This window comes from Larimichthys crocea, chromosome III, assembly GCF_000972845.2.
Source record: "Larimichthys crocea isolate SSNF chromosome III, L_crocea_2.0, whole genome shotgun sequence".
NCBI classification, from domain to species: Eukaryota; Metazoa; Chordata; class Actinopteri; family Sciaenidae; genus Larimichthys; species Larimichthys crocea.
Genome location: NC_040013.1, coordinates 22,028,067 through 22,050,942, shown reverse-complemented (window position 1 = coordinate 22,050,942; position 22,876 = coordinate 22,028,067). Strand labels below are relative to the sequence as shown.

Here is a 22,876-nt window from a genome sequence, read left to right as displayed (position 1 = left end):
TGCTAACAGAAAATACCCCTGGCTCATGCCAACTTCTGTCTTTTTTTCTACTTTCAGTCTGAATCCACACAACATCATTGGAGCAAATCAATAGAGCAGGGAACATCATCAATCTCCGAGACAGGTATGCACACAGGAACGAGGGCATGATCTAGAATACTGAAGGGGAAGAGGCAACAAATGTAAGACATTTAACTTTAATACCCTTCAGCTGAAACAACGGGGTCACAAGAGTATTACACAAACATCGTTTTCACTGTGAAGGCACAAACTATCTCTCATTTTAAACAATGTTAAATATTACATTCATAGGCAGGTGGTGTACTATCGCAAATGGCATGATTTTATGAATCGAAACTCTCTCTCTCTGCAAATCCCCATCAAAGTATAGTTATGAATCTGTGCAAATGCAATCACATCTCAGTAGTACCTCTTTGCTTTCATCACTCTCCTGTGCAATATTGTACAGTCAGCTGCTGGTCTTGGCTCGCATTCACCACAGAGATGAACATCTTTGTAGATTATGTATGAGGGGACATTGTGGTGCTTTCACATGGTCCTTGAAGGTCAAATGCTCAAGGGAAGAGAAAACCTTTTGCCCAGTTTCGCATTAGTTTCAGGTTTGTGGCCTCCTGACAAGTCTGATAATAACTCTCCTTTTAGCTCAGCTTTGGTGAGTCTCTACCAAATCCAAAAACTCTCTGTGTGATCTCTGTTTGAGCAACTTTTTTCCACATTATTGTTCATATAAAAATAATGCTCAGATAATGGAATTGGTTTTATTAAAAGCAATTAGGGAATAATTTCTTATCAGACACTGTGCTGTAACTCTCAACTTCTCATTTATATTGTCTGACACTCATATACACTGATTCATATGCTGCAGGGGTCCACAAAAAAGAAATATGCTCACACAGCAACACAGACACACATACTCTCTTATCCCATTTCTCAGGGTTGACACTGATATATTTTATACTGTATACATTTGTTTTGTGTCCCTTGATTTCATTTATGTGACAAATTACTTTATAAATAAATTGGTCTTTTGGTATGGATCTGTTTTGTCATGCTCTTGCTCGAGTTGTTCTAAATTAAATTTGCTTCTTTGTGAATTGAAGACTCTATTCCGCTGTAGGAGCTAAAGGCAAGACCATCCATCACTTCTCAAGGCAGTCTGGGGATGAGCGAGTTGGAGTTAGACAGTCCCAGCACCTTCAATCTCTCCCAGATTTACTCTGATAATCATGCACCCTCACACCTACACAGTAAAAAAAAACCTCATCAAATCCTTCCAGCTGGGAACAGCGCTCTCAGCTCTCAATCTGTTCGGTCCATCTTTCTATCCACACCCTTCATTCCTGGATCTATTCCCCAATTCCCACTTGGGGATCAGTGGCACTGACGGTAAGCACATTGAAGTGTTAGGTGGTCTGCTGAAATTATCCTTCATCTGCTTTAATCTACTATGTCCTGTTTTCACAACGGAGGCTGGAATACAGAAGAGCTGTTTATGTGTGTAATTTGTGCAGAAGACGGTTTCTGCCATGAAGAATTGCAGCACACCGGTCTGCGAATTTATCTTGAGAGTCTGTGTGTACCAGAGAGTATTTGATGTCTGAAGGACTGATGGGCATGACAACAGGGACCGTGACTGATACGCCTTTCTATCAGGAGAACACTAGAACTGATTGGTTTCTGTGATCAAGTGAGAATGCATCTACTGCCTCTGGTTTGACGTGGATACTTGTGACACGCAAGCCAATCAGGGCTGATTAATGGTTGCACAAGTGGTGCCATGAGTGATTTCGTAAGTCATTGATGGCCCACTTACATCTTACTTTTATTTATAATTCAAATCTCAAATGTGGATTGTTTTAGCAAGGATTTAGCAATTATCAGTACAGGGAAACAACCTCATTTTCTGCGTTACTACCAACACAAGACAGCCACCTACAGTATGCATCACCTTTTGAAGGGTGGTCCGATGAGATAATGCAGTCTCTCCCTCCCTCACCGTAGCTTTTGCTTTTGACCTTTCCACTAACCTTTTCAATGACTTATTTAAAAGATAAAGGTCAGCGTCCACTTCTGAAGACAAACGCCAGCACTGACCTTGACGCTGACCTGCAAAGGATGATATATCCTAAAATGCTGCAAGTGTTTGTGTGTGTGAGGCAGGGAGAGAGGCAGAGGTTGGACAGAGAGAGGAGGTGAGAGAGTGATTCATTAAAAAGGGATGGAAGTATCACAAGATGATGAATTCAAGGTTACATCATGTACAGATAAAAGACAGGCCATGAAAGCAGACTTCTATTGATTAAAACCTGTGAAAAGAATAAAAATTACACCCATATGGGTGTGTAGGTGCATCTTTTAATATCTAAGTTGAGGACATGGACATGTCTACAGTAAGAACTGCTGTCCAGCAAGGGGAGATACATAAAAGAACATGAATAGATTCCACCTGTGGAGTCAGACTTGATGTAACTGTCCTCAGGCGTAGCTGGGAAACCAAAAATGGAAAACTGAATGGTTCACCATAGAGTCCGGTATGAAGCAGGGGTGTACCAAGTCTCCTATCCGCTTCCTGACTGCCATTGACTGAATCATGAGGAAGACAACAGCCGACAGACTCCCAACTTGAAGACTTTGCCGATGACCTTGCTGTTTTCTCCTCATTATGAACCATAACCCCAACCTTAGCTCATTATCCAGAATATCCAGGACATTGTTTCTCATTTTTAAACTACTGTGTGTACCACAGACCAAAATGTAATTGGGTTTAATTGGTAATTCAGAAGTGGTTAAAATAAAAGCAAAGCTACATGCATAGCTCAAAACCACTGAGAGTAGAAAATATGTTTTTTCCCTAATTGAATGGACGCTTACTGACACTCAGACCTCATGCTACAACATTTTCTCTGAGTGACCTTTACTTTGCCATGAAAAACCAAGGCCGTTTCACAAGAAGCCTTTGTACCTTCATTATTACTAAACCACATCTTATTTCTATACACCAAGGACATCTTATTTGTAATTAGATATATAACACTGATAGCATTCTAGCAGTAGATACTCTCAAACCCAACTTAAGTCTTTTTCTCAGCACACATTCTGGAGGCCGTCCCGTGCAAAGCAGCCATTGATCCCATGCACTCAAAATCAATAAGTCAATTATAGTTGCATTAAAATGACATGGGAGCCCTGCTGACCACGATAAGATCTGAGCCCAAAGTTAACACACCTGATAAACCCTCTACTGCCCGTCCAAGCCTTCTTCTTGGTCCAGTCTTTAAGCTGCATGCATTGTCTAAGCCAAAGAATGTCCACGTCAGCTCTAATACCGTAAGTATTTGGATATATGCACAGCACTCAGTGTTTTGAAGGCATAAAGACTTTTGTTATGCATTTTTGCTGGGTCAGTAATAAGAAGGAGCAAAATGTGTCAGTAGTTTATATCTTTTTGCTTCTTTGGCCCTTGTTTTAAAGCCTGCACTGTTCAGAGTGGAGTTATATGTCAAAATGGGTAGCTATTTAATGTTTTCCTGTATCCTAAAGAAATGAATGGATTCTGGATTTCTTTTTCCTGCATGATTTCTAACATTAGGCAACATGTATAATATTTCAAGAAGAATATATTTTTGGAGGGAGGGAGCAAAAACAAGTTGTGAATGCAACATTTAGATAAATAAACATCTGTATGTTTAGCTGCTGAATGTGCCATTATGTTCACTGAATAGTCGCTAACTGCTGTCGGCTATTTGACGTTGAGCAGGTAATGTGCAGTGGTTTTCTAGAGCTTTTTCACTAAAAACAGCTGCCTGCTGTGACCAAAAATGACACCATGAGAGCGTTGAGATGGATCAGAATGAGGGTCAGAAAGCCAAACAATGAGCTGAAACTGTGGGTAGCTCAGAGGGCTGTACCTGCAGGTTTAAAAGGTAACGGGTTCTTCAGTAGGAACATAGTATAAAAATATAAATGATAGACATAGAGAGTGAAGTAGACTTCAGTACTGGGTGGTCTGTATGACTTTTGTTTTCCTTAAGATGTTGATTAGGAAAATGATTTCTAATTTGGACTTGGACAGGTATATTGTATTTCATGGATGCTGAGATTCATGGTTGTTCCTGCATGTATGTACAGTATTTGAGAAATTATTGGAGGAGCAATTGTCTCAGGTGTTTGTGATTTGATTCCTATTTAATTGGCTGGTGCTGCCTTTGACTTTGGTATGAAGATGTTTTTAGTTTATATAAGTGTCTGTCTACTAGGTCTGCATCAGGAAATATTCAGTCCTGTTAAGATGTTTGCATGAGGCCAGATCTCCACTCAACCTCCATCATGAGGTTTATGCAAAGTGCACAGTTTCTGCTCGGATTGCACATTGTACTATTAGTTTCCTGCAGAGTCGACTATGCCCAACATATTTACTCCACCACACACACAGATATCACCTCTTCTCCCTGACAATTTCTATACTTTTGAAACTGATAACTGACACTCCAAACTACCAGTAAAATACAATATAATAACAATATGCTCCTGCTGGTGTAGCGATACGTGATATATGTGCATTTTGTTGACTAAAGTACTCTATAGCCATCACTGAGTTCTCATCTTACTAAAAAGTACATGTTTTTGCAGACACCTGCATCTTTCTCCACACTTCCGACCATCCGCTGGCGCTTCCTGCCACTGCTCTCCTCTGCATAGCCATAATAGCGCGTGTATCCTATTGCCATCGGTCACATCACTAACAACTACACTTCACTGCTTGTGTATGTGTGTGTGTGTTTGTGTGTGTGTGTGACTTTGTGGTGAAATCAGCAGGATGTTCAGTTACACTGGCTCAGCTGGTGTATACAGACAGAGAGGATGGTTTACTGAGTACCCCCCCCCACACTCACACACACAGATACCCACTCAAGCACACACATCCTTTGTGAGCCAAAACTGTTTCATTAAAGCTCTGCCAGTTGAGCTGCTTGGGCTTGATCCCTTGACAAGCCACAGGCCTCGGCTAAATTACCACGATGGCGGGGAACAAAGAAAAGACGAAGGGGGAGAGAGAGAGAGGTAGACTGTCAGGAATCGATTCACAATAAGGGCTCGGTTCCCTGTCTCCTCTTGTTTAATTTGACTGGACTTAAGATGGCAGAGTGAGGACATTATCAGCAGCTAAGAACAGGATATCAGCCAAGTAATCATCAAAGAAGTACGTCCTGAATTTGAATTGTGGGAAGCTGATTAAAAAGATCCTGGAAACAGGTGCATTCACAAATAAACACAAAAGTATATTTGGCATAACTTAGTTGCATAAACTTAATTCAGCTCAACGTCAGAGTTATGTTTATGGCTGAATAAAGTTATCACCTTGGGGACAGAGAGATAACTGTTCTCCAGAAGGGGCTTCGGCACGATATCTGCAGTGCAGCTAAAATAAAGCTGAGCAACAACTCTTCACCGTGACCTTTCTCTGGGACTTGTAGCGCCCCACAACTTTTCATGATGTGGAACTTTATGAAGTACAGTACAGTTTTTTGTCTGTGGTTGTGTGTGTGTGTAGAGTAATAAGTGTGTGTCTTGCATATACAAAATTAAACTCTGCAGTAGCTCTTTGACAGTGTGTCAGTTGACACGAACAATTTGTGTGTGTTTATTTATCCCGGACTGAGTATCGTATACGTCTGTACGGGTGTCTGTAGAGTGCTGTCAGCCGACCTCCATTTGTGCATGTGTGAATTTAAGTGTGTGTATTTGTGAAAGGATTAAGACGGTCCAAATGCCTCCACAATTGTTTATGCTGTAGCAGCAGATTAACAAATAGAGTTTTTGACATCAAGCCAGGATCACTGTTTAGTTTTTCTGATGACTCGCTGTCGAAGCGTTTAGCCACGGTAGCCAACTCACTTATAACTTTTAAGCAAGTCCAAGACAGTCAAGACAGCTGATATACATTCAAGCCGAGTGGGAGAAATTGCATATTTTGCCTGCAATCAGTTGCTTGACATAGGAGAAGCTAACTTTCAGGACTTTGTGTCAGAAAGCCCTTTGTTGCAATTAATTAATGTCACATCTCTTGTGACTGTGAAACCGAGGTAGACACGGATCATTTTCTGGACTCAGACATATTCATCTGGGGACAGGATCATCGTAAATGGTCTCCAACTACATTGTATATTTAACTTCGCTAACAATTTGATGACTGGAAATTTGTCTTAAAATATAATATATTGTATTCATAACACAGGGTACGGGCTGATTCTGGATCGACTTGCTGTTCAGGACGTGTGCAAAAGAGCAGTGTAAAGTCATCAGGTCACAACTGTTATAGAAATTAGGATTACGCCGCTATTCAGATGTTTTAAATCATACGGTGTGTGTTCCTATTTATTACATGTCTTGAGGACACTTCCCTTTATTAATGTTTTGCTGAGGCTGGGTAAAGGTAAAGTTCATGTTAATGTATGAATAGAGGGCCAGAGACAGGTCAGAGAGGTGACATTTAGATTGGGGATATGCTGACTACTGATTAAGGGAAAAGAAAACCCCTGCAAATTGTCTGTTAACAATTTGCAGGGGTTAAGACAGCCCATTATCGATTGTATAAAAACCAAATGTCAAGGCTCTTCGAGGAGCCTTTTCTCTGTAACCCCTTATGTCAAGGCTCTTCGAGGAGCCTTTTCTCTGTAACCCCTTTTGTGTGCTGCACTATTAAACGCTCCTTCTTGTACAAGTATAATAAATTCAACTTAAACTTTGATACTTTGAATCCAGTCTTCCTTATTCAAGGGTTTTTCTTTAAAATTCTCGTAACAACAACAATACAATGTTTGCTTTGCTGTGAAGTCTCACAGAGCTGAGCTAACATCAACTCTTTGTTACTCAACTCATTAATGTGTTACCATTAAATAAATAATCAAAGTGCAATTTGGCACCTGTCCATCCTTTATTGCAGAACCATCTAGACTGTCAGACATATACAGTTGCTTTTGCTACCTTGAAGGCAGTGTATGAATTTGATTGTGTGCATGGCCCTGACACTCCGTCGGCCTTCTGTGCCTTCTTTCCCTCATGCGAGCACCAGGGATGCTGATGCTCACAGTAATGAGCTGGCACGTCAAGAAGTTTAGTGGCAGAGTTACCATCAGGACAGGGAGCTAACTTTAAAAATCACTGAGTCTAGACTTTTCTGCACTGATAATAACACTGCCACAAAAACACTTTAGTTGCCGTACATCATCTGCAGTTCCGCCGAGCCCCGTCCAGATGTGGCTATTAAAAAGTTCATTTTCTTAAATTACGTCTGCCCCCGGGAGACAAAGACAAGGTCATTCATTGTTTGAAATTTAGTTTTTCAGAAATAACCTGTGCAAGGATGTATCAAATGACAAATCTAATCTAATTATAGTAAATGACTAATCATGTTGAAAGCTACTCAATTTATTTAATGTCTCTTTGTACCGCGGCTATTAGTAACAGTTTCCTAGTTACACACTGTCACCGTGAATAAGCCATCCTGATTGTAACTTCAGTGTGTTGTTTTCTATGTCTCCTGTTTTGTATTTGTGTGGGTGTCATGGTGTGGTACACACCTGCCCATTATCTGCAATCAGCACACCTGTCTGCTGCCACACATTCTCCCCAGCCTACAAGAGCTGTGGACAAACTGCCAGTCCTAGTTGTACTCACACTTTGTGTTTGTGCTGTGTATCCTGCCTAGAATCTAGGTTATTTTTTTACCGGCCTATAGTAGTTTGTTTGCCTGCCGGTCTCTGAGAATTACTCCTATTTGTCCCATCTCAGGATTATCTGCGTGTCTCAGCATCCACCAAGCCTACACCTCAGCCCGCCTGCATAGTTTTTTACTGAGAAGGAGGACTGGGGATTTTCTTCATCTCTTACATCGGAAACGCGTTAGGAATTAATCTATTAGCCAATATAAACAAATGATTACAAAGATTTGTGTCATATACATATAAGAAACCATTATCTTTAGACAGACACATGTTGTTTTTAATAATGGCTACATCCCTGCTTGTACTGGGCCCTTGATATTGTGCATGACAGGTCACTGGTATGACACTTGAATGCAACAGAGCCATCATTAATGTTATTCATCCGTGCTATTATGTCACGTCAAAATGTCTGTAAATGGTCTAAAATCCAGATATTTGATAAAGTTTCTACCTGCAAAGCTGCTGGTCACATTGATAGCAGCACGTATGTTGTGTCTCCCCCGGTGAATCCAAGTGAAAAGAACAAGTTGTTAATTGCACAGTGACAACAGCATAATGAAAATTGATGCAGAGCGAAGCTGTCACAGACATGAGATGGATGAGCTCTCACGCTTTTTGTTGTACCAATCACTGAACTATCACAGACATGAATGCCACTGAAGAAGCAAGCATAGTACAGTACAGACTCTTAAGTAGGTGCTGGGCTTACAGCTGTGAAAAATGTATACCACTGGTTTCACAACAAGGCCATCTGTCACACAGACAACAGCTGTAAAACTGTAAAATTATACTGATGTATTATTACTGGAGTGAAATTTAATCTGCTTCACCCTTGTCTCTCAAAACTATCAAATTAATGTATTAATATACACATTTCTAAAATGTGCACAGGGTAGAAATGTGAATTTATAATAAATACATAAGCATATAGAGTGAATCCCTGATCAGCACTGACCAACAAAAGAGTCAACTCCTCTCTTCTCCTATGCATCTGATGATGATCCATCCATAATTAATGCTTTGTTAAATCAGACTGTGTGTTCCCTGCTAAGATCTTGTAATGTTCTGAGCGGTGTCATTTGTTTTGCCTGGTTAAACCCTTGTTAGCACAGGATGATGGATAATGTGTCAGTCCACAGTCCAGAATCGGTGTCTTCAGGAAGTGTGTGTGCGTGCATGTGTGTGTGTCCAATAAGAAGAGAAGGGGGTACAGCTCCTGGCATGCCGGCATCAAACCAGCAACCCACACAAGCATATTTAATCTACCAAACACAGGTTGTTTCTTTGGTAACACTTCATAATGAGGGTATAAATCATAGTTAAGTCATGCTTAAACCAACACATGAGCCGTTATGATTTATTGCATGAATTAATAGCAAGAATTCTCACTGCTCACCGTTAATAAATGACAAATCACTACATTAATTCATATGTGATTATATTAGCTGGATTCCAGTTACATAAAGTTTGATGTATTTGCCTCTCTGATATAGCATAACAGTAGAAATCTGAATCAGTGATCAGACACATTTACATAAATACATAAATGCAGTTATATAGACAGACTTTTATGTAACTGAACTGCGTCTTGATCACATAAAGTAATGTATGAAATACATTCCTTAAAGGACCAGTGTATATTATTTAGTAGCATGCAGCATTGTAGTTGTTTCATGATCACAACTCCTTCGCCTTGCCCTGCGGTGACTGTGACAGGTCCTATCTAGAGCCAATGCTTAATTTGTCCGGTCCAGCCCTGCTGTAGAAAAATGTCGTCATATAAAGTCATCGTGATTTAATCATTTGATGATGGTGAGCAACAAGAATGTATGACACATCCAGCATTTAGTCATGCATTGAATCATCATGAGTCATACATTAGCTAAGCATTGCTGTTGTTTCATCGCTTCCTGCTGTGTCTGTCGCTCACCATGTCTCGTCCTAACACCTGGAGTACCTGCCACCACCAGTCCTGCACCGTTTTGAATCCCACCACTGTTCTGGATCTCCTCAACTTCAACTTTAACTTTATTTATATAGCACCTTTCATACAGAATTGTAGCCCAAAGTGCTTCACAGAGCAGACTAAAAACAGAAATAAACAACTAACAGTTCTTAAGGTAAAAGAGCTGTTTCTAAGGTGATAGAATGATGTTTTGGTTATTGGTTATGTTTTTTATATGGGCCTCAAAGTTGAGGTCGGAATCAAGGGTCACTCCCAAGTTTTTGACCTGATCTTTTGTCCTTAGGGCCAGAGATGGAAAATGCTGGGAGAGGTGTTCTCTCTGGTATTTGGGCCCGAATATTATTATTTCTGTCTTTTCCTGATTGAGTTGTATAAAGTTATTTCCCATCCAGACATTTATTTTGGTCGTGTGGGGATACTGCGATGTACAGTTGCGTATCGCCTGCGTAGCTATGGAATTCAATGTTATGACTTTTAATAATTTTGCCGAGTGGGAGCATGTAAATGTTGAACAGAAGAGGTCCTAAGATAGAACCTTGAGGGACTCCACAGGCAATAATATTTGCATCTGATGAGAAAATACCCAGAGTCACAGTGAAGTCCCGCCCAGTCAGATATGACCTGAACCAATTCAAGGCCACACCTGAGATTCTTCACCCTGCTCCTGAGTTAGACCTCCACTTGTGTTTGCAATAAACTGTTTAAACTGATTCTGGTCTCTGGAGTACGCTAATATTCATTATAACAGTTCCCTTATTATAAAGTGTTATCAGTTTGATTTTCAGTGTGTTTGGATATTGCATGTTTCTTGGGCTTCTTGAGGAAACCCGGGAGGAAAATGGACACATGCACCTCTGGCTTCAAAGACGGCTGTTACTGACTGACTTAGTGAGTAATGCTTTGATCTGAGCCATGGTCACATCAATAAACGGCCGCAAAGAGGCTTATGTGGGTAAATACTACATTACCTATGAGTGTGAAGTTCTTATAGCACTGCAAAATGTAATAATGTGGTCGAGGTGTGATGAATGAAAAACTAAATCAACACCTTGGACACATGTTTGAAGTTTTAGCTGCCCTAAACCTAAACACACTAACCATATGGTAATTTCAGTGAGCCTATTTCATATCAAAACAGGATTACTGTAAAAGTTTTGTTAGTTTCAGAGCCCTGGTATTACCAGTCAGTCACTATTATGGCTTACATGAAAGAGCAGCATCATTTATAGTTATTAGTTCCACCTGTACTGTAACAGTAATCATCAAATCAATAATTTGCTTGACAATTTTCAGTTTCTTATCTGTCCTTTTTTCACAGTGACAGCTTACAGTGGTTGAAATAAGATCCTTATTGTATTGTACAGGAGTTATAAAGAGACGAAGGAAGTGAATGTCACAAAAGCTCCTCAGGTTATACCTGAGACTGATTTCTGTGTACAAGTCAAGATACGAGTTCGATTTAGTTCAAGGATTTTATATTATTCTTCGCAGAGCTCAACAATAGCTCTCATCTGGCGGCAGAACAAATAAATCGAGTCATTTTTCATCATACTGCTGAAGGGTTGCTTTGACAGGAAACCAAACTTTTTTTTTTTTTTTTTAAATCTTTTCTCCCGTTTCATTTATGCAGAGCTTATGTGATAATGTGAGGCATTGTTCCACTGTGCTGAGAGCCAGCCAAGTTTCTGACACACTCAGCATACGGGTAGCAGTTTGAGCGCTATCCTTAAGTGACAGGATTAGAAAGACGTTATATAAGAATCAGTCCACAGGGAGATAAAAATATATATATATACATTTGAATAATGCTTTTTGAAAAGTCTGTCATAATCATACTTTTACAGGCATAAAAAGAAAGCTCTCTCCACTCCTCAGTCCTCTAAATTTTGAGTATTTGACAGTTTTTCATATTGACTGTGGCTCATTTTTTGAAACTGCCTCATCATTCTCTGTGAACTATGAAACACTGAAAATAACTCGATTGCAAAACCTTCAAAATCTTGATATTGTATCAGTAAATTGGCCAATGCCACCAAAATGAAAAGTTGTTGTGTCAATGATTTAGCCGCAGAGGTCAAACTTTTTAAATGGTTTTTCTCCACCATGATTGCTTACTGCACACTCTGCAAGAATGTCAGTTTTGTCCAGCTGAATGCTATTGTGTATCACACTGAGCTTTGTCGATTAAGATTTCAACAGCAGTTGAAGGTTTACTGAGAAAATCGTACAATACTGTAATACACACAAAAAAAGGGATGTTTACATTTGTATGTTTGCAGTAAAGTTGTTTGTGTAGCAATGTGTTACATGTACTGTGAACAGAAAATTCACATTTGATCTTTCATGTAGTCACGTACAGTGAACAGGCAATTTACCCCCCCAAAAAACAACCTCTGCAACAATGACACAACCTGCAGGAGTTCAGTACCTCCCCACAGGACATAACACCACAAGCTCTCGTCTTGAGTGTTGGTCTGAACAGATTTTCATCAAACATTGCATATCATAGATATTGCATATAAAGTACATGCATGTCATGCACTTTGCATGTGATGGCTCAGGTGATAAAAGAATGTTTAGAAGAGTATGACAACTTCCCTGAGATGCAACTCATCAGCAAGCCATGTTCAAGTGCTTTATGTGCAAACTGTAGACAGTTATACTTTTGCAAGTGAATGTGGAAAAACTAATAACAGAAAAGGTTTAATGCAAATTTATTTGCATCTGAAATTAAATAAACCAACCCAGCGAGTGTAAAAGACAATACAGCTGATTAGATTAAGGCACTTCATAATTTTGAGATTTTTTTGGGAGGCTTTGTGCAAAAATGATAGAGGGGAAAAAAAAAACTATGTTGCTTTTGTGAAGTGCTTAGATGAATAGAGACATGGAGGTACTGCTTGTTCCTCATGCACAAATCAAACCATTAGTGCAGCTTGTTAGCGAGGATTACCACTTGTTGTTTCTCATTGACAACTGTAAGAGAGGGAGAGTAAGAGGGTAGGTAGGAAGTATAATATAAACAGCCACTGCAGTCACCATGAGCAGGGAGTCAGGCTGCTTCAACCCTGAACTTCAGCTAATCCAAACTGTAACCTTCGATGGTAAACAGACACAAGTCTGGCTAGACTGACCCGTCTTTGAAGAGATATCACGCACGGCGAACGCACTGACACTGGATCCGTCCCGCTGTTTTTGGACTTTGCACAACATGCAGGAGCCAGTGGTTTGGTTGCCATGGTTACCATTTCAGGTGTTTTGGGCTGTCTGCTGGCGCCTAACGCCATGGTCTGATGGCTTCTGTGTGTGTGTGTGTGTGTGTACCAAGCATATTGATGCTGTCTGTGAGCAGAATTACCAAAGAAAAAAAAGACTCTCTCTGTAATCTTCTTTTTCTCTACAAATTTCTCCTCTCTCTCTTCACGGTGTCACCCTTCTATACCATACTCACTATGCTTCTCTTTCTACTCCACCCTCCACCGCACAGTTAAACAGTCTTGGCCGACACATTTTAAGCCCAGCTGCCCACTTGTCAGGCAGTGCACCCAGGGGGGAAAGACTGATGGGACCAGGAGACTCAGAGAGACAGAGACAAAGGGGAAGGATCAGAGAAGAAGACAGAGGTGACGAAGGAGTAACGGTAAAGGGAAAACCTAGCTGTGAAGGTCTTGGGATGATTTATAGTTGTCCAGAATTATCTTATGGATTCAATGACAGTACAATGACTGACTGAAATCTGCATGAATCTGAGCAGTGTATCGTACACGGTGATTCCTGAGAGCTTGTCAGTTCACAGTGAGGTGAAACTTAGAGATCTTGGAGTCTGCTTGTCCTCCTCCAGCATCCTCTGATTTGATTCGTGTTATGAAAAAGTGTGCTATGAAATTAGAGCTCCTGTGTTCAGTTAAAGGGATATTTCACTTTTTCACCCAAAGTGACACAAATTCAATCACAGTGAGTGAACCTCGATGACTTTTTATTACTTCTAATACTGGATAAGGTCGATACTGATATTGATTTTAATATATCATCAGATTTGTTTTGTTAATTACATAAACAAGTCATTTATGATGAGGATTTTCAAAGAATCAAGATGAACAAAATGTTGTACAGCCGAACTTCTTGTCAGTGCTCTCTGGTGGATACTCTATATAATACTATATACTATGATCAAACATATTTCTATACCTGGATTCTTGTCAATTACCCCAATAAATACAACTCTGTCTCCTACAAATGAGATGTCTATACTACACTATGTGTAAGATAAGCTAATATCAGTCAGTGTATCATTATAGCTCCTACTTTTCACAGCCTAATTACTGAATGTGTCCTCTTCTTCTCAATGCCAACAAAAGGATCTGTCAAAGAACCAGAGAAGCACCTCACAGGCTCAGAAAGTATTAAAGGAGTTGTGATGCACACATTTTTTACACTTCATCTTCATCATGTGCACAATGGTCAATATCAACACCCTCTTCTGGATTTGCTCATGTATCCATTGCACTGTACGCTTGCATGAACACACATACATGAAGATAGTTTTGAGCTACTTCTTCACAACATATGAACACCAGTGTGTGACTGATAAGGACACCGTGCGCACCAGCAAAACTGTCCTCGAATCCTGGTTCTCTCTCTCTCTCTCTCACTCACTCACACACACACACACACACACGCACGCACACACACACACACACACACACACACACACACACACACACACACACACAAACTTGCAGTTAAAAAGCCACTTGGGTGTGAAGCACTTGCAGCCAAAGAACAGTCAGAACACCTGACACGTACAGAGAGAAACATTATCACTTCAGCTGCAGTTCACAGGTCGAGAGTGCAACGTTATTCACAGACAGACAGACAGACAGACAGACAGACAGACAGACAGACAGATAGATAGATAGAACATGCACACACACGAGAACTAAACAAATTCATAGTAAGCAGAGCTCACCTTCATGATGCATCCCTCTGTCGCTAGTCCTCCCTGAGACACGTGTTTGTTTGTTTTTCTGGGTGTGTGTTGTGACAAAAACACAAGGAGTGTATGACTCTGTGTGTGAGTGTGTGTGAGCTATAAAAGCTGTCGCTTCCCCTCTTTCCCTGGAAGTCACAGGGGTGGAGAGCCAGCAGCTCTCTGCGCAGCAAAAATGTGTGTGTTGGTGTTTGTAAATGCACGTGCATGTGTGTGAAATGAGCGTCTGTGTCGGAGAGGGAAAGTGCTGCTCCTCCCAGCCTGTTATATGAATGAAAACATCTATCTATCTATCTATCTATCTATCTATCTATCTATCTATCCTCTCTTAACACTTTTTCTATCATCTGGCTCTCATCTCTCTCTCTCTTCTATATGTTCCCTGTCCTCCCTTTTCCCTCTCTGTCTCACTTTCCTCCCCTCCGCTCGTCTCACGGTATCGTGTGTTCGTCCACCTCCTTCTAACTCTCCCTCTCTCTCCCTCTCTCTAACTCCCCACCCTCTCCCTCTAATAGAAAGCTCACATTTCTCTGGTCTCGCATATAGACACAGAAAGAGGGAGGGAGGGAGGGAGGGAATAAATAGATGGTCCGGCTTTTCCTCTTTTTTTTCTTTTTCACTGTCCATCCATTCGCCTGTCCTGCTCATCTCCTCTCACCCTACGTGTGCTGCCCTTGTGCTCACTTAATTAATCGGTGTGTGTGATTAAAACAACACATTTTGCACGACTATTTTAAGACTAGATGATGATTTTGTTTCAGCACTGGTAGGTTAAATAAACTACTTGCTTGTTATAAACTCGCAAAGTGACATATCAAGGATTCAAGGATTCAAGGATTCAAGGAGTTTTATTGTCATTACAACACATGTAAACATGGGATGAAACGAAAATTGGTTTCCCCTGGTCCCAGAGCAGCCCAATATCAAATATAAAATATAAAATAAAAAATAAAATATATATATATATATAGAGAATATAAAATATAAGAAGTAAAGGCAAATTTAAATTTAGAGAAAAGTATATACAATAAATAGAGAAACAACAACAGTATAGCACCATGGTGACTCTACATCCTTATTATACGTCACTTTTATTCTGCATTGATCACATGTGAGTGGTCACTAACTCAGGGCACACACATGCACACACAAACACACACCTATTTCCTGTTCATATTAGCCGGAAAGCTGCAGGGTAAAGAAAGAGATGCTACAGTACACAAGAGTGAATCTCAAGATGTGACATCAAGCACAGATATCATGAAGTAATTCATGGAGGTTGAACTTCACTTTTTTAGTATGCAATACCAATATCGGCAGCACATTGAAATGCAATGCAGCTCCTGTTCACATGCAGAGTGAGGATGCTAAATCTTTTAAAGTCAGTCCGCCCTGCAGCTTTGTACCGACAGATAACGGCCAACAGAGGGTGGTGTTAGATACAGAAGAGAAGAGAAGAGAAGAGAAGAGAAGAGAAGAGAAGAGAAGAGGGGAGAAGAGAAGAGAAGAGACGAGAAGAGAAGAGAAGAGAAGAGAAGAGAAGAGACGAGAAGAGAAGAGAAGAGGTTATAGATATACTAGTAAAAAGTATAACTTTTTTGGCATAAAACCAGCCAATCACCTTGAAGAACCGTTTAATTTACTTGTGTAAATGCAAAATTAACTCTCATAACTCAATATAAAACATTTAGAATCTATATATCTATATGAAGGCAGATGTAATAACAAAAGAACAACGCAGAACAAAGCAGATAGTATTTTTAAATATCATTGTTGAGACCTTATAAATACATTGTCTTTATGTCTTTTATGGAGTATCCATCTGCAGATTACTACCCTCTATCTTAACACGACTTTACTGCATCTGTAATAAAAGCCCATGAACAAACAGCCTTACTGTAACACTTAATTCAGCCGACTGACACATCACAACAACACAAGTCACCCGCAAGAACACAAGGACGACCTTTAGCTCAGGTTCAAGATTGTTTTACTTGCCGGTAAGTGGAACTGCTCGTCAGTGTTTGATATTTGAACCCAGCAATCGAAATCATCCACTTAGATTATCTCTAACACACACCCTAACTCCATGTAGCTCAACCTGACTCGTAACAGCACGGAAATGCCAAAAAAGTGGATTCATAAGTAAGGCTTTGAAACAAGGCATCGACCTCACCCATGTTTATCTAATGTATAATATATACTGTCTGATTTAGACCCTCTGAAGGATCTATACAAGCTGCAAGTCAGATCGATAGGCTGTCACTTCTCTGAGGCAGATTCATTTGTTCAACAACATTTCTACCTGCTGTGGCTGTTTCTAATCTCCGAAATCTCTCTTTCTCTCGATGTGTCTTTGTGCTCCACATCAGATGAGTTTTCATCCCTGAGGGGGATACTGGGTCATTACAGTAGCAAAAAAAAAAAAAAAAAACTGGCTATAAATAAAGATGCAACAAATAAAGAAACATTTAAGACATGCAAATTTCTACAGTAACTAGGAGCTCTCATTATTTCCCTGATTCACAGTATGAAAAGAAATCTTTGGATAATATGAAGGACTTGATATGTTGTATGAAAGCTCTTCTCATATGTCCAAGTGTAGAGAGGTGTTACCGATGCAGTCATCTCTGCCCTCCATCTGTGGAGTTTTTATTATTGCACAGTAAAACTGTGACTTTCTATCTGACCTGGCACACGAAGGGCAGACTTTGCTTGTTTTAGTGTATGTGTGCGTGCGTAACAACTGGCAGCTCGGGTCATTTCACAGCCAGTCTTCAGGTATCAGCTCCAGCTTTCATTTGCCATGTCGTCAGGCAGGAGGTGGGAAGCCGTTAGATGCTGGGCTTCCTATTTTTATCTTTTTTTCTGTTTTCTGTAAGACAAACTGAGATCAGTCACGTTGATGTGGCAATAAAGTAAGGAAGTATGAAAGTATGACGTGTGTGACACCCCATAACTGCTTGCAATAAATGTTCCATAAATAAATGAGGTTGTTAAGCACTGGCACAATGTTTGTGTTTATGTAGACACTCTCCTGAATGTATCATCATTTCCATTTCATAATAAGAACATCAGACATTTTTGGCATCTGCAGTAAAAAGATTATTATTGAGGTGATGCTGGTTTTATACGCCTGTTTTTTAAGTACTAGTTCCCATATTGAGTATGAAGTTAGCACGATAACCAAGGTTATGGTTGATGTGGACAACAAAGAAAACAGTCAGAGCGTGTGTGTGTGTGTGTGTGTGTGTGTGTGTGCCATGTGTACACACTTCCTTTGGGATTTACTGTCAGGGAGTGACAGCCTGGAAAAGAGTTTCACCAACAAACAGCATCAGCCTGCTTTCACCTCAGCGGTACCAACAGAACATCTATCTCCACCAGATGGTGATTTGTTACAGGAAATGCACAGGCGGCTTTAAACTCATTTCAGTGCAGGTTCTCAGGGGTGTGAAGATAAGAGACACACTTTAATATCAGTGATGGGAGAAGTTCCAAACTTCCCTGAGAACTTTTTTATGCTTTCCCCATGATGTCTTTTTCTTTCACACGCTGCATTTGTACAGGGATACATATCAATATTTAAGGAGCATCAGCTGCCGATCGATTCGATTAAACCGATGGAGACACACGGCCTGAGGACGTGAGGATTAATACTGTCAGACTGCCACATTTTACAGCTACTTAAAGCTAAAATTCACCAAATGAAAGCTCTTCTTACTTGTCCTATTTCAACCTAATGTCACAAAATTGGCGTTATACTGGGGGAAGAAACATAATAAGAATAATTCCCTCGTTTTTGGGGGATTTAATATCATGACATTTTTACTATCCAGGATTGCAGACTAAAAAACGTTGCAAAGACTGCTCCAATGTTGGCTGTGATATCTCTCTCTGGTGCAGATTTAAATCTTTTCTTGTGCTTCATAGGGCATAACACTGCTTGTTTTTTTGTTTTTTTTCAGTGGATACATTGCCTCTTGTGACAAAGGACACAAATCTGTGCATTATGGCACAACTACTGATCTGTTACAGTAAGAAGAAGATGACACAGCGGCTAAAATATAGAACAATTAGTCGACATTACTGTTTTCCATGGTCCAGTATTTTGTGTTTGAGCTTTCTATTACCTACCATAAAATTAAATTAAGCGGACTCATTACCAGCACTGCATTAAACTACACATTCAGCTGATCAATGACAGCTGTTGTTCACACTGCTTGAAGTGCTCACTGTACTGCACACAGCAGAATCTAAAGTAAGCAAAACAATCATTATTCTTTATCATCCAGTATGGATCACTGCTTCTTCACCAAGAGTGTATCCTTCAACACAAAGTTGTTTTTCCTGACTCACTAGTACCACTTAAAAATGAAAAATAACCTTGTTGATGTTCCTTGTTAAGTCACCGACTCACAAAACAAACACAGTTTATGATTTTTATCCACTTTGTGTAACACAGTCATTGACAGTATAAAGGATGGATGCCGTATCCGTGACGTCACCCAAAGCTCAGTATGTGACTAACTCTCAGCAATATGCATATTTCTTAAAACGTCGAACTGTTGCTTTAAGTCTACAGATGACAGAGGTTCCACTGAACTTAATGTAGCCTCTTCCTTTCCTATCCATCTGTATGATTCAGACGTCTTCTCAGTGGCTAATTAAGATGAATTTGTTCAATCGTGGCACCTGCAGTCAAAATGTCAGTTGTCAGGAAACTCATCAAAGCATTGCCGAGCTCCCACCTGTATATTCATTACACTTTGAAGTTCATAGAACGAATTAAAACATGAGCTATGCTGTGAAAAATAAATTAGACTCCCCGAGGAAAGGAAGTCATTTTCAGATGTACTCCCTGACCTGACAGCTCAAAAGCAATGAGCCTCCCTTCATGAACCATCACACAGACAACACACACATCCAAACCGGATAAACACAACCACACTCGATAACATCAAGTGATAAACCATGAAAAGATCTATCCCAGGGCGTACAAAGATACTGCACTCAAAAACCACACTCTTCAGTCACTTTATTGAAAATTTCCAACAGTGAGGGTGTATCAGCAGCGAATTGTTCGCTTGTGTAATAAGATACAAAACATTTCTACAAAATCAAGAGACGAGCGAGAGCTGGAGGGAATGTAAGATTGAATTACTAAATGCCAACATGCAAGATTCCTACTCAGCCCCTGAGCTCAATGCTCAATGCTCCGAGAGCTTCTCTCTAAGAGGTGTAAAGATTACACAACACAAGTTAAATCCCCCTCCTCACATTTTGATGACATATGGGTTCGACAAATCAGCGAGCATCCCACGATCACATTGATGTAACACTTCAACAAAAATAACCTCCCAAAGTCTGCAACCGACTCTAATGACTTTCAGCTAATTGTCTAATTAGCTGGCCTGATAAAAGGCATGGGTTTGGCTTCCAGTGGATTTTCACCATTAATCTGTCTCTGCGTGTGGTTGAGTGTGTGTGAAGACAGACAGAGAGGAGTTAACATGTTTGGAGTCTGAGATGCCACGCAGTGAAGAAATCCATCAAAGAGAAAATGATTTTTTTTGGGGGGGGGGAGAAATAGCCAATTAAAGTAAATGAGATGAGAGAGATTTAAAACTCACGTGTGGGTAACTGACAGACATCACACTTCAACACACACCTGCACACGTGCACAGAGACACACATTAGGCAATAGCTCCCTCTACTGTTCATAAGGTCTAAATGGTAAAAAAAAACAATCACTGCATACATTATACAATCAATGTCCATCCACTGATCCACTGATTTGTATTCTATGAATATTTAGGAATATTAAAAATAAATCAGGTACTAATGCCACTAATCCGCTGAATGCTGTAGTTGTTAGTTACTTTGCAATAATTTAAATGACCAAATGATTAAACTTGTAAATTCTCATTCATTACTATAGATTAAGGTACTTAATCTATATATATATATATATATATATATATATATTATATATATCACAGCAATGTCTGCTGCATTACAAGCAATGATGAGAATTCATATCACATGGAAATTAACAATCTTGCAGAGTGGTGCACAGACCACAACACAATCGACTATTTTTTCAAAGAAAGTGTCCACCTCTCTGTCCTTCTCTTAAGCCACATCTCTTTCCCAGCCACCTTCAGCCTCCTGACCTTTCTCTTTGCATTCCAGATGCTTCCCAGCTCAGACACTTTGTTCCTTTGTCAGTTTGTCCTAGTTATGTCTTGCCTTCTGTCACCTCAACCTATCTGCCTGCCTGAGTTGGAGTCCAATCCTGTATTTCCTGAGCCGTAACACATCAGTAGAGCAGGTGAACATTTTTTTGGTTTTGGGGAATGAGCATCACAGAGAACCTGTCATGTAATCACACATCTCTACCCAGGTTAAAAAGAACTCTGTATTTTTTTAAGAAAACTCACTTGTACTTGCAAGGGAGTCTTTCTTTCACTGTGGTATTGCCACTTTTACTTTTGTAAAGATCCAAGAACCATATGTCAGTGTGCTATATTCTCTGACCAAGTCACTTTGCACAAACACCTCTTCACTGCAGATGGATTTATGCCTAAACCGATTACAGCAAGCGAGACCAAAACAGTGATTCATAGATGAGTATGTCTTACGGCAGTGGGTGGCAATTAGATAACCGAGAGAAGATGAGAGAAAAGCAGTATTAACAGTGGCTCTGTGTGATGATTTGGTGATTCATCTCAGCTAATACAAGTGTGCAGATGAACGGTTTTGACAATTTGATGTCTCCGCAACAGTTGCACCATCACACATTTTTAGCAGCAAACAAACAACAGGGAGGAAAACCTTCATTCCTGGACATTAAGTTGCTGCTGAAGTCAAGTGAAGCTGAATGTGAGCCAAGCTGTCAAGCTGAGAGCCAAACACCCCAAGCATCAATTTAATTGGTACAGAGTATTGAGCACAATTATGAGAGCATGCTGGGTGGTTGACTACAGTAAGGCACATACATATATATTATTATTTTAGTTTCTGACTATAAAATCTGATTGCATTCACACCAGCAGTATATCCCTCTTCCTGAAACAAAGACATCTCTCTCTTGTTATCTCGCTTCCCGCAGAAAGACCCTTGTAAAAAAAAGAAACATGTGAAAACCTCGCCTGACGTTAATCAGCCCCTGCAGGCACTGAAGAGTGTCCTCTTTTAATTTTACTGGCTTCCTTTCACTGGCTGTCTTCCATCTACCACACAGGGAGTATCTGGTCTAAAGGACACGAGAAAACACCCTTAATTACCCAATCACTAACATTTTCACTACGACAGATAATGTGTCTGCTTGACAGGAGAAAGAGAAACAGTGTTTTTTTAGTGTCTGTCTGAGGAACGTCTTAATGAAAAATCAAAGCCACCTAACAGCACAATGCTTCTTTATGCCTGAGTTGAAGAGTTGACAGACAGCTACTGTACAAAGCTCCAAATTAGTGTTTCCTCCTGAATAACTGTCCGATAAAACTCAGCGTTAAATATGTAAAAATGTTCTGTCTGTGCTGCATTGAATGTGGAGACAAAACCCAAGGTCTTCACTGAATAATGGGGTCGAACAGCAGAACTTTGTTCGGCTTGGAGGTAATGCCGACAAAAGATTTCCTTGGTCACATGTAAGCCCTTCAAATCTCTTTAAAAAAGTGGTTACTCCATGAAGAAGCTAAAGCTTCATTAATGTTGCTTTCTACATTGGGTCTGCGAGTTGACAGCTTCACTAACAGCCAAACATCAAGCGTGCAAGTGCAACAACACAAGACATAGCAGCCAGCTAATATTACTTACTAATCCAACTGCAAGTAACCCAGCTTGGCATCTGTCTTTCAGCCTTTTCAGCCAACGACTAAAAGTCAGTCCCAGATTTATTCAGCTGGCGGCTTTTTGCCTGGTTACATTCCTGGCTCCCCCAGCTCAGATTCTGGCACGACACTTGGCAGGTGATTGGATAATCCATCTGTCTGTCACCATTAAACACACTCTTCAGTGACGTTGATCTTTCAGTGATGAAATACTCTCCAATTCAAACCTAATGTTAACTACTATGGTAGCTGCAAGTAGTTCCTCAGAGGACATGGATTGGTCCAATATATAGATATTTCGTGATATCGCCAGTTCAGCTGCCTTACAAGGTAGAGACAT

The 22,876-nt window shown here is 40.2% G+C and overlaps 1 protein-coding gene across 3 annotated transcripts in view; it reads right to left on the bottom strand.

Moving 5' to 3' along the window:
- Positions 1 to 22,876, bottom strand: part of LOC104936108 (inactive phospholipase D5) — a 61,962-nt gene that overhangs the window by 31,340 nt on the left and 7,746 nt on the right. The window contains exon 1 of one of the 3 annotated variants that reach the window (XM_019270643.2): positions 14,681 to 15,018. The exons of the other annotated variants lie outside the window; for them this stretch is intronic. Coding sequence (XP_019126188.1) covers positions 14,681 to 14,686 — 6 coding nt within the window. The 5' untranslated portion in view covers positions 14,687 to 15,018. Of the gene's footprint in view, positions 1 to 14,680; positions 15,019 to 22,876 lie in introns of those variants that run through there. 3 annotated transcript variants of the gene reach the window in all.